This window comes from Astatotilapia calliptera, chromosome 17, assembly GCF_964374335.1.
Source record: "Astatotilapia calliptera chromosome 17, fAstCal68.1, whole genome shotgun sequence".
In the NCBI taxonomy this organism is placed as follows: Eukaryota; Metazoa; Chordata; class Actinopteri; order Cichliformes; family Cichlidae; genus Astatotilapia; species Astatotilapia calliptera.
The window spans coordinates 39,121,422-39,136,009 of NC_137438.1; the positions used below are offsets into that span (position 1 = coordinate 39,121,422).

Genomic DNA, 14,588 nt, shown 5'->3' on the forward strand with positions numbered 1-14,588 from the left:
ATACGCTCATTTCTGCATCTTTTCTTTTGTGAATCTGTCATTTTGCACTTCTGTGTGTTAGTCAGTGGTAACTGGGGTCCATGGAGCAGCTGGGGCAGCTGCAGCAAGACATGTAACGGAGGTCAGATGAGGCGCTACAGGACCTGTGACAACCCCAGACCCGCCTACGGTGGGAGAGCTTGTGCAGGTGCTGATACACAGATACAAAGATGCAGCACCGTCAAGTGCCCCGGTGAGTCAGCCTGCGGCACGGTCAGGCGTGTGTTATTGGTTCCCTTGTAAGACTAAATTACCCCTACGACTGCTCCATTGCCGTGATTTGTGTGTTGATGTGTACACCTGTACTGTTTGTATTTTGCAGTTGATGGTACCTGGGGTTCATGGCAGCCATGGGGAGAATGTTCTTCTTCCTGCGGAGGAGGACAGAGGACACGTGTTCGGCTCTGTGACGGTCCGTCTCCAAGTGACGGTGGTCGGCCGTGTCCAGGAGACTCTACTCAGCTGTCCAGGTGCAACACTCAGGCCTGCCCAGGTAACGTATCTCTTAAAAAAAGCTTCTGTGTTCATTTGCTGTATTTACATTTAAAGACACGTTTCTTTTGATCAGGTGGGCCCCTGAAGGCCCGAGGAAGCATCATAGGGAACATTAACGATATCGAGTTCGGCGTCTCCATCCTCAATGCCACCATCACCGACAGCTTTGGCAGCAGAATCATCAAAGCCACAATCTCTAATGTACCGAGGACGTTAGGTCAGTTTTCCATTAGCTCGTTGGTTGTATCACTGTTCTGCTTTTAGATGTTGTATGATGCTCTCTAATTCCTGCCTCCATCTAAAAGTCAGCTGTTTTCTTGAACTCCTAATAAATCTAAGACCTTTAAATTGATTCAAGGTCCTGCAATGAGGAAGCTCATCTCCATCCTGAACCCCGTCTACTGGACCACTGCGCATGAAGTAGGAGAGGCGGTCAACGGCTACACGCTAACAGGAGGTATCTTCAGGCGGGAGACGCAGGTGGAGTTTGCCACAGGTAGGATTTCATGGGTTCAACACGGAGGCATGAAATCTTTGAACAGCTGTTTATATGTAAAGATATGTGACGCGACTGCGTGTTGGCAGGCGAGATCCTGAGGATGACCCACATCGTCAGGGGTCTGGACTCTGACGGCGCTTTGCTTTTGGACATCGTTGTGAGCGGACACATCCTGCAGCTGCCTTCACATGCTCTCATTGGCATCAAGGTACACAAATAGGCAATGGGAATATTATGAAGCCAGCTAATAAACTAATATAGGGACTGAAAGAAATATGCATATGCTTATCAGCCTGTTTACAACCAAAACACATCAGTTCATGTATATTTACAAAATGGTTTTATTGCATTTCTGGAAATTTAAACCATAGAAAAGACTGGAAATCGAATACAGTGAACGCCTCTATTTTAGAAAACATCAATTTATCATTATTTGTTTCTCTCTCTCTTTTTTAGCCATATGTCATCTCTAAGCTTCCCACCAGCAAATCAAGTCCCCCGTCTTGTATACCTCATAGATTCATATAAACGCACAATAACTCAGTTTAACCCAATAAAAACAATTTAAAGTCTAATGTCACACATTGCAAGGAAACAAACTAAAATTAAGGTCCAGCTGACAGACGCCAAACTGAATAATAAAAATGCACAATGTTCTGTTGTGTTTTTTTCCCAGGACTACACAGAGGACTACATCCAGACGGGACCGGGTCAGCTCTACGCTCTGTCCACTCGCATGTTCAGCATCGACAAGGAAAGTGTGCCCTACACCTGGAACCACACTGTCTCCTATGACCCGTCCAAGGGGAAGATGCCCTACCTGGTGGAAACGCTGAGGGCCGCAGCCATCAGTGCACACTACCACCCACTGGAGGAGGTGTTGGAGTACAGCATACAAGCTAGTATCTCCAAAGGTGAACGCAAAAGATGTTTCAACTTCTATTGCCTAATACTTTGTTGCACTTTCACCAAACATAAGCGAAATTTAAAGTTTGTTAACGTGACTCCAGGTGATCGCAGTAACCAGTGTCCTCGTGGCTTCACTTTGGTGGCTGCCGGGCCTTACTGTGCAGGTAATGCTAATCACAACACACGTATACTTACCCCCAAACCACGAAAAACTGCACCTAAAAATGATGTATTCATGGATTCATAATTAGAACATCTGATCGTTTCTTATTGTTCGTATTCGTGTTTATCTCTGTGCTGCAGATGAGAATGAATGTGAGGTTGGGAATCCGTGTTCACATGCCTGCCACAACACGATGGGCACCTACTACTGCTCCTGTCCCCGAGGCCTCGCCATCTCAGCCGACGGGAGGACGTGTCAGGGTACAAAACTCTCCGCCGCCTACTGACCCGACGCGGCAGCAAATCACCGTTAAGCCTCTTCTCTCCTCTCTCCTAGACGTCGACGAGTGTTCGCTAGGTGGGAATGTGTGCCACGACGCAGAAGACTGCGAGAATACCATCGGCTCTTACAGATGCGTCACGCGCTGTGGGCGTGGCTTCAGGAGAACAGCTGACGGCTACAGCTGTACAGGTTTGATTGTACACGTAAAGGGCATTCCTTTCCTTTTTAATCGATTTGACTTTCTAATAATAGTGGGACATGTTTGTGTTGTTCAGATGTGAACGAGTGCCTGGAGTCAAATCCGTGTAATCAACGTTGTTTGAATACCGTCGGTAGTTACCGCTGCGCCTGTGAGCCAGGATTTCATCTCAGGAACAGGCGCTGCATAGGTGAGAGAGGCGCTCCTCTCCATTGATGTTCTACGTAAAATAAGACAATTTATCACTAAACCTGGAGCCACAAACTTCCCTTTTTCCTCTGTTCACCGCAGATATCAACGAGTGCAGGCAGAGGGTTTGCCGCTCTGATCAGCAGTGTAAAAACACTCGCGGTGGTTACATCTGTATTGACCTCTGCCCCAGTGGTATGACCAAGGGTGGCAATGGAACATGTGTGGGTGAGTGCTACTGAAGTACTGTAGAGTAGTTACTAATACGCTGTTTAGAAAATGTAGAGAAACACATCTATTCTCAGTGGGGGGAAATAATCATGCAGCATATCTGTACCGATACAGACTGGGTAATGTGTTAGGAGTGGAAGGATCAAGGTAGAGGGCTGAATTCAAGCCTGGAAATGAAAAAATTCCACACAAAGTAGCAGTTTCCTGTCCCGCTGATGGGTTAAGGATCTTCTACAGCCCTGTCCAGCTCTCCCAGGGTAACTGTGTGTCTCCTGGATTCTCCTCCATGCTCTTGAAACTGAGCTGGGAGACTCTGTAAATCTTCTGGTATCTTCTGTGTCGTCCTGGAGGAGCCGGACAACAATGCAGCCTCTGCAGGGTTCATGTATCACGTCACGCTAACAGCAGTGACACTGACCCTAGCCAAACGCAAAACTAGTGAAAAACAGTCAGGAAATATAAGGAGGGGGGAAAGTCAGAGGCCTCCATGTGTGAAACCCTTCCTGTTTGCAGCTCTTGTTAATTTCATTAAGACCAAAGCTGCTGAGACTGATTAACAACCCCCTCTGCTATGTAACTGACCACATCGATAGCCCAGAAGTTTAACCGACTAGATGCCAGCCTCTAATTAAAAGGTGTTTCTTGCATTTTTTTGATTAGCATATTGTGATTAATAAGATGATGCATGTTCGTCTCTTGTGGCCTGTTGCAGACGTTGACGAGTGCAGAGACGGTACCCATCAGTGCAGATACAACCAGATCTGCGAGAACACCAGAGGCAGCTACCACTGCACCTGCCCCCGTGGTTACAGATCCCAGGGAGTAGGGCGGCCCTGCGTCGGTACGTGTCTCTGCCTTGAATTGAATCCAGTGCGGTATAACATCAAACCCTCATTGCTGCTGTGTCATTCTGATTACTTTGGGCTACTTAGCCAAGCATGAAACATCCTGAGCAGTAAAATAAAAATGCAGTGCTCTTTCCTTATGTTTCGCATCAGCTTGCTTGCTTCAAGAAATGCACTTTCTTCTTTCTGATGCTGACTCACTCACTTCTGCAGAAAGCCTAAAAAGCTGCTGTCATCATATCGCGCCACTGCTTGCTCACATGACCAAATGCTTCACTGAGAACAGCTGATTAACTCTTTCTATTAAACGCAAACAAAAAAAATATCTTGCTTTTTGTCAAGAAACAATGCTGCATGATATCAGAGGCTTTGCCAGCTCAAGATGATGCTACGGTGTTAGACAGCTGTTAGGGAAACAGGAAGGAGGGAAAGGAATACATAAAACACCAACTGTAAAAAGACCAGCACCGTCACCTCACAGCTCTGTCTGTCACTTCCTCCTTTTCATTCCCTCCAGTTCGGATCTATCAAAGTGTTTCCAGCACCTTTATGTTTGGGGCTGGCTGTTTCCTGGCGTCGCTTTGTGATGGCGTATGTACCCTGATGCTGCTGGGACATTAACACTCTGTCTGAATGAACTGGGAACGTTTTTTTAACATAATTCATATCTGATGTACTTCTTCAGATAAAATGTGAAAATTATGATTTTGTTATTTATGAGATGGAGTGATTCTCTCATTCAAATTAAACCTGTAGTTTCAATACATTTCTGTGTCCCTGACATGAAAATGTATTGTTATACAGCGGGGTAACTTGCATATCCCCTTTTCTCCCCTCATCCTTCTCCTCTTTCATGGCCTGCACCTCCTCCTGTGCTCCTCTCATCACTCTGTTCTTTTTTCTTTACTTCTGCATCATTTCCAACCTTTTATCCACCTTTTCTTGGTGCTGGTCTTTCTCTGTGCCGAGGGCAGATGTAAATGAATGTGAGCGGCTCCCGCAGCCTTGCGCCCACCAGTGCATCAACACTCCCGGCAGCTTCAAGTGCGCCTGCCCTCCTGGGCGCCACCTGCTGGGGGACGGCAAGTCCTGCGCTGGGCTTGAGCGGCTGCCCAGCTACGAAAGTTACTCGTACACTTACCGCACGTCTCAGTCCGCCCCCGGCGGCGGCTCCAGCCAGATGCTCTACCACAACTTGGCCTCCCAGAGCTACCACTCCTACGCAGCCCCCGCGTCGGGGCGCTACAGGAGTCGGAGCCGCAGAGAGACGCGTGTGCATTCCTCACATCAGGGCGTCCTCGCTTGTCAGCAGGGCTTTGAGCCCAGGGGTCACCGCTGCTTAGGTAACTATGGAGAAGAGGCAGGGTTGAGATGAGGGAGAGGAAAGTTCAGCATTTCATTACTGCCTGAGAATTTGCAGTGGGGTCTGGAAAACTGATGTTCTGTGTATCCCTCTGTGGCTGTTTTTGTGTGTGCATGACATCAAAAAGACATCAACGAGTGTGAAGTGAGGGACACCTGTCAGCACGAGTGCACGAACACACCAGGAAGCTACAGGTGTCTCTGTCCTGCTGGTTACCGCCTCATGACCAATGGCAAGACTTGTCAAGGTGAGAACCTCGGTGTGCTCGCTTTGTCTACCCGGCAATCCACCTGTTCACTGGAACTCATGCAATTTACCCTCAAGCGAGGTGTGACCTGTGCTTACTGTAGCTGTTTGCTGTATCTGCCGCAGACACAGACGAGTGCCTGGAACAGAACATCCAGTGTGGAGTGAATCGAATGTGCTTCAACACGAGAGGAAGCTACCAGTGTATTGACACCCCCTGTCCCCCAAACTACCAGAGGGACCCGGTCACAGGGTAAACCTGCACACATACATGAAACCTGATCATTCTGAACTTTGAGACAAAGTGATCATATTTTATCATATCCTACAGATATAAGTACGGGGGCGGGTTGTTTTCTCTTCAAATTGTAGCAGATTTCTGTGTAAAACCTTCTTCTTTGGGCTTCTCACATCGCCTTTACACCAAACCTTTGTTTTCTGCCTCCTGGGCCCACCAGCACCATATTCAACCAAAATTAACTTTTTTCTTTTTGTAGGTTCTGTCTGAGAAACTGCCAGCCAAATGACCTGGAGTGCGCACTGAGCCCGTACGCCTTGGAGTACAAGCTGCTGTCGCTTCCCTTTGGCATCGCAGCCAACCAGGACCTCATCAGGCTGGTGGCCTACACACAGGATGGAGTGATGCACCCCAGGACCTCCTTCCTGGTGGTGGACGAGGATTTCGCGTTGCCGTTTGCTCTGCGAGATGAGAACCTAAAGGGAGTGCTGTTCACCACGCGGCCGCTACGAGAGCCCCACACGTACCGCATGAAGGTCCGAGCCCTGTCCTACAGTGAAGACGGAGGCATCGAGTACCAGACGACCTTCATCGTCTACATTGCTGTCTCTGCCTACCCCTACTGAAAACACTTTAAATGACCCGAGTGGCTGCGTCCTCTGAGTGCAGTGCTGCAAAAAGTGGCATGGTGAGAGTTAGTGGATGCGACCGCATCAGTAAACAGACTGGAAAAAGATTATCGAGTGTGTGCGAGAGGCCAGCGGGTGCATACGGCCCCGAAGGTGTAAGGAAGTAGGACGCCTGATGTTTACATGAGGAAACTTACCAACTATTTATCAGCTCTAATCCCTGGAAACCTCCCAAACCTCTCAGTCAGTCATCTCCTGACTCTTCAGACTTATTTATAAGACACGTTAGATTCGACTCTTCCAAACCGAAACGCCACCGGTTCAGAGAGTACAACATATTAGCTTCTCTTTCATTTACATCAACCTATTATTAACTTCTTTGGGAAGGGCTCGAACACGAAAAATGGAAGACGGGTCCCACTTTTGCGCCATCAGTTGCCAAAGCGGAGGCGTCACTGTTCGGGTTTGGTGCTCAGGTACTGGCGCACGAACGCCTCAGGCAGAAACTCACGTCACCAGCGCGATGATCCACCCAACACCTGGTGCCAAGATGTATTTTTTTACGATTTGTACATATGTTTTTCTCATAATGTAATGCCACACTTGTACGTACCGTATCCGTTTTGTAATAAAAATCGAATATGAATAGATAAATGCTGATTTTACAAATTATATATGCGTGCACAGCACTGCTGCACAAAACATCCCCGATCTTGACGGAGCGTGCCACACGTGGACCCGAGCGCCGTACGCAAAGCTTCTGATCACAGATACACTCGAAGGCCATTCAGAGATAAGTTTTCTCCGTCTGCCGTGAAGTCTTTAGATTCTTCGTATCCTTATCAGTTAAAGAAGATTAATGATAATCATGTGCAATATCAAATAAAAGTAATTATTACATCTGAATTATTACATTTACAAATGTTTGATAGTGTAAATCATTTTGAAGCTATGCTGTTGTTGATTATACACCCACACCTTGTTGATAATAGGTTGGACCTGCTTTTACTTTCATAACTGTCTGAATTCTTCAAGGCACAGATTCAGGAGTGCCCTGGAAATCTTCCACAGAGGTTTTGGTTCAATTTTATTTATATAGCACCAAATCACAAAAAAAGTCGCCTCAAGGTGCTTTATACTGTACAGTAGATGCAGAGAAAAACCCAACAATCATATGACCCCCGATGAGCAGCACTTTGGCAACAGTGGGAAGGAAAAACTCCCTTTTAACAGGAAGAAACCTCCAGCTCAACCAGGCTCAGGGAGGGGCGGGGCCATCTGCTGCGACCGGTTGGGGTGAGAGAAGGAAGACAGGATAAAGACATGCTGTGGAAGAGAGACAGAGGTTAATAACAGATATGATTCAATGCAGAGAGGTCTGTTAACACATAGTGAGTGAGAAAGGTGACTGGAAAGGAAAAACTCAATGCATCATGGGAATCCCCGGCAGCCTAATAAACACATTCCAGTTTATTAATAATTCGAAAAACAAGTTATGGGTACATATTTGCATAACTTTTTAGGTATATGTACAAGTAGCGGTAATTACAAGTACAAAACATGTACTGTGCTTCATAAATGAGTAACAAATGTAGTACATAACAATAACCTACAGCACACCAGAAAAATGGATTCGGACTACCTTTCAGGCTCAGGTGCAGCGACAAGGCTTTAACAAGAAGAAAAGTCAGTCATTCACCATCTTTCTCTTCTTCCTGCGCACTGAAACCACCAAAGTCCTCTTCTCCAGTGTCGGAAACGAACAGGTTCAGGATGGCTACGTCATCCACTCTCAGCTTCTCTCCTTCGTTGTCACTTTCAAAACCAACCAAAGAAATCCTCGTTGTCAGAGTCGAACACCCTCAGAAGGGCCGTGGCGGTGTCCTCCTCTCCATCATGCAGCAGTCCAGCCCTTTGAAATCCGTTGGTGATCGTGGATGTTTCCACACTTTTCCACGCTGTCAGATTCCACCGGTGGAGTTGAGCATAACTTGCTTTTCGCAAGTTTATCGCCGCTCATCATCCACGCCTCCCACTGAACGCGTAGCGCTACTTTGAAGTTTGTTTTTCGCGCTACTTGTACGGCACTATGTTGCCTGGCGGATGGAGATGTGACCAACATACCACTCTTGAACCCCGATACTGTGTGTCTGATCACATGCCCTTCCGCCAGGCAACGTAGTGCCGTACAACAGCGGAACAAACAGAACAAATCGTCTTACGATATGACAAAAATCACGGACAATCCATAGAAAAGCCGCACCTGACTAAAAGCCGCAGGGTTCAAAAAGTAGCGGCTTATAGCCCGACAATTACGGTACTCAAGAACAACAAGTAGGCCTGCAGAGCGAGAGCGAAGTGCTCTAATAGGGTGATATGGTACTACAAGGTCATTAGGATAAGATGGGGCCTGATTATTTAAGACCTTGTATGTGAGGAGCAGGATTTTGAATTCTGGATTTAACAGGAAGCCAAAACAGGAGAAATCTGCTCTCTTTCTAGTCCCTGTCAGGTCTTTGATGTCAGGTTGACATGACATCATCATACAGTTGCTAAATTGTTGACTCTGGGCTGTTACAATGTGATAAAGTTTATATTCTGCTGTAAAGCATCATCTATCATGTTGTACAGTCACTCCAAAGTGTCTCTCAGACGTTGTGCGCTAATTTCTGTACCTGTACGGTTCAACCGTTGTCTTTATCTTTGACTCAAAAATTTAACTTTGGTCGCTTAGTTGTGACACAATCCAAAATAATCACAACACAGCTAAGACTCAGCATTCACACATTTTAATTTATTGTTGTTTTTCTTCCAAAAGCACAAACATAAAAAAGGAACATTTGAATAAGGCAGTTTGTACATCAGTTTGGTGCGCTCCATCATCTTCTCACCCAGAAGAGCATCGCCGACTAGAAATACACGAAGCTCATAAATCTAGTCATTACTGCATTAGAGAAGGTGTCTGATGTCCGGATGCATCGTCACTGATGACAGTATTCAAACATGACAACCCATGTCTAAATATCAACCGGTGATGAAAAAAAACACAACTGTAGTGACTTGTGTTTTATATTTAAAAAAAAAAAGAACAAATAAATAAAAATCTATGAGTAACTTTAACTCCGTGTTTGAAAACGAGCAGAAAGGAACCGAACGCTGGAGCTATCATCACGTCTGCACTCGGAGCAAAGCTCACGCAACACGCGTTTCTTTCATGCTCATATATACTGCATGGTTTCAAAATAAAATGTAATAAAATCCACCACTTACTCTCTAAACACACGAGCTCCGAACTAAATCCCAGATGTAAGCAACGTTATTCCATGAAAGCGAAAATAAAACATTTGGCAACATGTCATCTACCCAATAAGGTGGATGAAAATTATGTAAAATGTGTTGGAAAAGTCTTATTATTATTAGACCAACTCTCAGGATAAATAGAAAAAAAACAACAAGAGGGGCGGAGCCTGGCTTTTATCCCATCAGGGAGTCTGATGATGGAAACCAAACAGTTTCCTCACAGACAAAATTCCTGAAACCTTGGAAAAACAAATGTCAGGTATGAAATGCTAAAGTGAATACTGAAAATACATCATCTATTCTTTAAACTATTAATTCCCCGTCAGTTCACAAAAAAGAAGAAGAAGAAAACGCATCATCGTACCGAACAGCGTGTCAGGCCTGCAAACGGTGTTTTTAACTGAGTGAGTGGAGGCGAAAATAACGTCACTCAAAACAATAAAACAAAGCAGATGTTTGATCCTAGATTAATGTTTTTCTGTTAAATAGTGAAAAAGTTTTTTAAACAAAACAAAACCGTGTGAGCGCACGTTCTCTGGGTGGCGCGTTTTCCAGAGACGCTGCGATGAACAGTACCAGCAGAGCTGCATCAATGCCCTGTTCAGTAGCAGAGGGGTCACAAGCAAAGTGGGATTAATAGAGTGGCGATGGAGATGCATCGTGGGTAGTATAACCCTTAACTGGGGCAGCACGAGGGGATAGATGGATGAATCCCCCCGGCCCCTCCTCCAGTGCAAATCCACCACCCTCTGTGCGTGACTGTGCTTTTCAAGCAGCTCTCGCTGCTCAAGTGTTACAGCGAGAGGGGCGGAGCCCGGCTTTTATTCCATCTGGAAGTCTCTGACGATGGAAACCAAACACTCAGAGTTTCCTCACAGATAAAATCCCTGAAACATTCGGTGGACGATGGAAAAACATGTTTGTTCCTATGAACGTGTGCGCGCAGCGGTGCCACCCGACCTTTCTGACCAGCAGGGAGCGCTCTGGTTTCTACTGGTTTTGACCAACAGCCCTGCTTTATGCAATTCAATCATGAGCAGTTTTACTAACATTTACCTCTGTAAGTTGGGAACCGCTGGGGGCACAGTGCACAGGAATGACCTAGACATAAAGGTTAACAGGTCGGGGAATCAGCACAGACACACGGGTACAAAATGATCTGTAGCGCCCTGTGAGGAGTACGATTTAAGCTATGACCGTGCAGGGACTCCACAGGAAAACCCATTTTTAACTTAATACGAGCCAGACTGTACTTAAAAAAAAAAAAAAAAAGGAAATAAAGTCTTGGCTTGAAAACATCTCATTGGGTTAAAAATCTGGTTTTCCTGTTAGTCCCTGTGCCATCTGTTACATAAACAGAGCACCGCCCCCTCTCTCTGTCAGGGATGTGGAGTGAGCTGCTCGTCTTCTACACCGTCTTCCTCGCCGTCAGTACCCTGACGATGCTCCCCACTCCTCCAGCTGCCAGAGCCTGAGAACACAGAAAGAGAAAAACTGTTTTTGATGATCATAATAAACCAACTAAAATCGTTTTCTTACACTTAAGTACTGTCGATTTGTTCGATTGTTCTGTGCTGCTTTCACTGCATTGCAAACCTCTGCAGGTTTGTCTTCTGAACACTGAGTTTCAATGTAACGCAACGTGCGATATAAACATTATTGCCACCACGTCCAGGCTGTAGCGCATGTGTGAGAATGACTTGGACGGCTTGGACCATTTATTAACCCCTAATTTACGTGCACATGAACCTGCTGTATCAGACAGAATAATGACCCAATCTGTATGTTTTTAACCCAAGAAGATTAAGAACATGAAGTTTAAAGCACAACGTCTACAACTGTTTGATTTAGAAGCTGAGAAACACAGTTATCTGACCCTTTGGGTGTTTTCAAAGTGGAACGAGTATCATTGCGGGAAAAGTTGAACTTGTCTATTGTTTTGGCTCAAGAAGACGCTGGAGATCCCACAGTGAGGTGGGAATATTTACCTTTTCGTGCCACTGCAGCAGGACCGCGCTGCTGTTCTCTGACGGCCTCTCGAAGCCTTTGTAGATGTATTTCATCAGCAGGTCCACGCCGTTTTTGTCGAGAGACTGAACGCCTTTCTCGATGTCACCGCTCTTGAAGGAGCTGAGCACCTTCAGCACCAGACCCTCCGCACGGTCCTGGCCAGGAGAGAGCAGACGGCTGAAGGCCAGAGTCGCTACACATTCCAGTCAGTTCGTATACCTGGCTGTGAAATCATCGACCACTGGACCTTGAGCCGCACACACCCTGAAAGGACCTCAGCTATAAGGTGCTGAAGATCTGCTACTTTCTGCTGTATTGTTTAAGTTTGGAGAGCTTAAGAAGAACCAAATATCACTGCTATACTACAAATCAAGAACCTGAAGTTTCTCAAAGTGATGCATTAAAATGTGCTGGCGCTTGAAGCTTTACTGACGAGGAAAACCGAGCTCACCTTGACGTTCTGGTTCTTTGTGTTGATTGGTGGGTTCTTCAGTACTGCGTGTAAAGCCTCCGTGAGATTTCCTGTGCAGGAAAGGTTAAGGAAGCAGCACAGCAAAGACTCACCCTCCATCACAACGGATGTAAAGAAAATTAGAAACTAGCCTTTGCCTTCGTCTCTCATAAAGAACAACAAGCTGCACAATCAGTGCAGTCCAATTTTAAAAGCACAAAGTCTTTCAGTTAAATCAGCTTTATGAGCAGTTCACTGCCTGAATAATACAAATGCATTCATGCCCCGCAGCTCTGTTAATCATGAAAAATGTATTAAACACCTTCCACAGCTCCATTTCCCCCCAAATAATTCTGTTTGCAGCATTGCTCAGTCTCCTGATTGGTGGTTTTCTACACTAATCAGCCGTAAGTATGCTTCATAAAGACGCTCGACCTTATTGCAGTCCATGGTAGCAAAACTGCTCAGGCACAGGGGAAACAGCACTTGTACGAATAAGTGACTGAAGCCTGAGTGCTTCCACAGTGACGCTGTTCAGGTTCCAGTCATTTACTTGAATGTGCATATTGATCCCTACAGACACAGACGGGGAGATTTCTCGCGTGACTAAATCAAGAGCTACCGTACCAGCAAATCTCTGTTATACAGCGATTGCTCAAGATTGCTTGACTGGGTTTTGCTTTGATGTTTTGAGTTTTCGCTGTTGTAACACGCGCTGGGAGGAGTTGCTCAATGGGGAAGTGGAGCGCCTTCGAGCCCTATATGGCCTACAAAGCTCTTTTGACCCTCTGCGAGATGCCGGGTTCACCACACCCTAAAATGCACTTGCAGCATCAGGGAGAAAGCAGACCTGGGCAGGAGGGTGAACTCAGTAAAAGTGATGCACGCCCGCTTGTTCAATCTTGGAGCGCAATCCCTGGAATGTGACTGTCAGGCAAGTCGGGGCAGTGACTGGCCTGCTAGCTAAACGCCCATCCATGCAGCTAGCATCCCCGAAAGCTGAGTGAAGTGTGCGGATAAATCTGAGCCTTACGGGCACACTGCACAGGCCACCGCGGCACTTTCATTCAGCACGCCGTGTAGGCTAACGGGCGGGCTAGCTAATCTCGTAAAGGATATTGTCTGATGAGCGAGTCCACCTCTGCCTCGTCAGGACCCATCTGATTTTCTCCTCCGTCCTCCTCGTCCACAAACTTGTTCTCGTCGTATTCGTCCACGTCCACTCGCCTGAAGCGGGCGGACACGGTATTCTTCGACATGTCTGCGGCGATTCGGGTGATTTATATTAAACCGAAAAGCAGAAGCGTTCGCGCGCAAATCCTTTTTAAAAAAAATTATTTCTGCAGTGCTTTTTTCTGATGTGGGCTGTCACTGGCAGACAGGCGACTTCCGGGCCTCCCCCTTCTTTCCTCCCTCGCCGTTACTTTGACTTCCGCTGACTCAATGCCGCCCCGTGGCTGCAGTTTCTGTTCTCACCGCCAGAGGGAGCTCAAACCAAAGAAATAGTTCCGCGGTCAACAAAACTAAGCAGGCTATGTTAAGATTTTCAACTTTAGTATTTAATTAATTTGCATCACTTTTTGTCACAGTGTACTATGACATTGCAAAATAAAATGAAATTCTGCAGCTATTTATTTTATTTTGAGCAGTGGAATAGTCTTAATTTCTAAGTCAGCAAAAATAATTTTCTGGCACAACTTCACCTGCTTCCAAGGTGCATGGAGAGGATAAAAGAATTCACAAAGCAGGAGCTCCAGCAACACTTGAGGGAAGATGAACAACTTTAATAATAGACCAACGCGTTTCCGCTTGTGGCCTTCATCAGGGTCATAGTAAAACATTTTAAAATTGCTTAAATACAAGACAGGAAACAGAAAAAAATTTCAAATTAACCAGTACCTACCTATTATATGTCAGCTTACCTATCTATGAAGTTTTGACTGGTTAATTTGAAAAAATTTTCTGTTTCCTGTCTTGTATTTAAGCAATTTTAAAATGTTTTACTATGACCCTGATGAAGGCCACAAGCGGAAACGCGTTGGTCTATTATTAAAGTTGTTCATCTTCCCTCAAGTGTTGCTGGAGCTCCTGCTTTGTGAATAATTTCTAAGTCAGTAAGCTGCAAAGTCATCACTATCATCATTAAAATTCTACGTTTGGACTTGTAGGTTATTCCCAGACAGTTTGGACTAAACCAAACTCATTTTGATAGATGAAACACATTTGTCTGACAGCCAAAGATAAATACATCTGATATCAGGTGCTCTCTTTTTTTGAATAAAAGAATTGTAGTTCACAACCCCGGGGACAGTTGTAACCGTCCCTCGTTGCAGCTGTCCCCAGTCTCCCCTATAAACTTCTCCACAGTTTACCAGTGTTTACAGCCCTGATTTTATTTTGTTTATTTTTATTATTCTCTCTCTTTTTTAATCTTATCTCATATCTGAAAAAAATGATGATGAAGAAAGAAAGAAAGAAGTTGAACGTTCAAAAAAAGTAA

At 45.6% G+C, this 14,588-nt stretch overlaps 2 protein-coding genes across 2 annotated transcripts in view; one reads left to right on the forward strand and one right to left on the reverse strand.

The window, feature by feature from the left end:
- The window catches only part of hmcn1 (hemicentin 1), a 99,933-nt gene extending 90,241 nt beyond the window's left edge, over positions 1-9,692 (forward strand). Inside the window, exons 92-107 of the mRNA XM_026146195.2 lie at positions 62-232; positions 362-532; positions 608-751; positions 893-1,030; positions 1,120-1,241; positions 1,710-1,947; positions 2,044-2,106; positions 2,246-2,365; positions 2,442-2,576; positions 2,663-2,776; positions 2,878-3,003; positions 3,719-3,847; positions 4,826-5,194; positions 5,342-5,461; positions 5,587-5,713; positions 5,958-9,692. Of these exons, the coding sequence (XP_026001980.2) occupies positions 62-232; positions 362-532; positions 608-751; positions 893-1,030; positions 1,120-1,241; positions 1,710-1,947; positions 2,044-2,106; positions 2,246-2,365; positions 2,442-2,576; positions 2,663-2,776; positions 2,878-3,003; positions 3,719-3,847; positions 4,826-5,194; positions 5,342-5,461; positions 5,587-5,713; positions 5,958-6,324 (2,654 nt within the window). The 3' untranslated portion in view covers positions 6,325-9,692. The remainder of the gene's footprint in view (positions 1-61; positions 233-361; positions 533-607; positions 752-892; positions 1,031-1,119; positions 1,242-1,709; positions 1,948-2,043; positions 2,107-2,245; positions 2,366-2,441; positions 2,577-2,662; positions 2,777-2,877; positions 3,004-3,718; positions 3,848-4,825; positions 5,195-5,341; positions 5,462-5,586; positions 5,714-5,957) is intronic.
- Positions 9,101-13,517, reverse strand: arpc5b (actin related protein 2/3 complex, subunit 5B). The gene is made up of 4 exons (XM_080291698.1): positions 13,208-13,517; positions 12,089-12,170; positions 11,616-11,792; positions 9,101-11,098 (listed from the first exon to the last, which is right to left on the reverse strand). Exons 1-4 carry the CDS (start codon positions 13,345-13,347, stop codon positions 11,036-11,038), a joined length of 462 nt encoding a protein of 153 aa, XP_080147824.1. The 5' UTR covers positions 13,348-13,517; the 3' UTR covers positions 9,101-11,035.
- Positions 13,518-14,588: the final 1,071 nt, after the last annotated feature.

Coding starts and splice junctions, on each gene's coding strand:
- arpc5b (XM_080291698.1), bottom strand. CDS start 13,347: ATGTCGAAGAATACCGTGTCCGCCCGCTTCAGGCGAGTGGACGTGGAC. Junction 12,171..13,207: donor GTGGACTCGCTCATCAGACA/ATATCCTTTACG, acceptor CTTCCTTAACCT/TTCCTGCACAGGAAATCTCA. Junction 11,099..11,615: donor TGCTGCAGTGGCACGAAAAG/GTAAATATTCCC, acceptor CTGTGTTCTCAG/GCTCTGGCAGCTGGAGGAGT.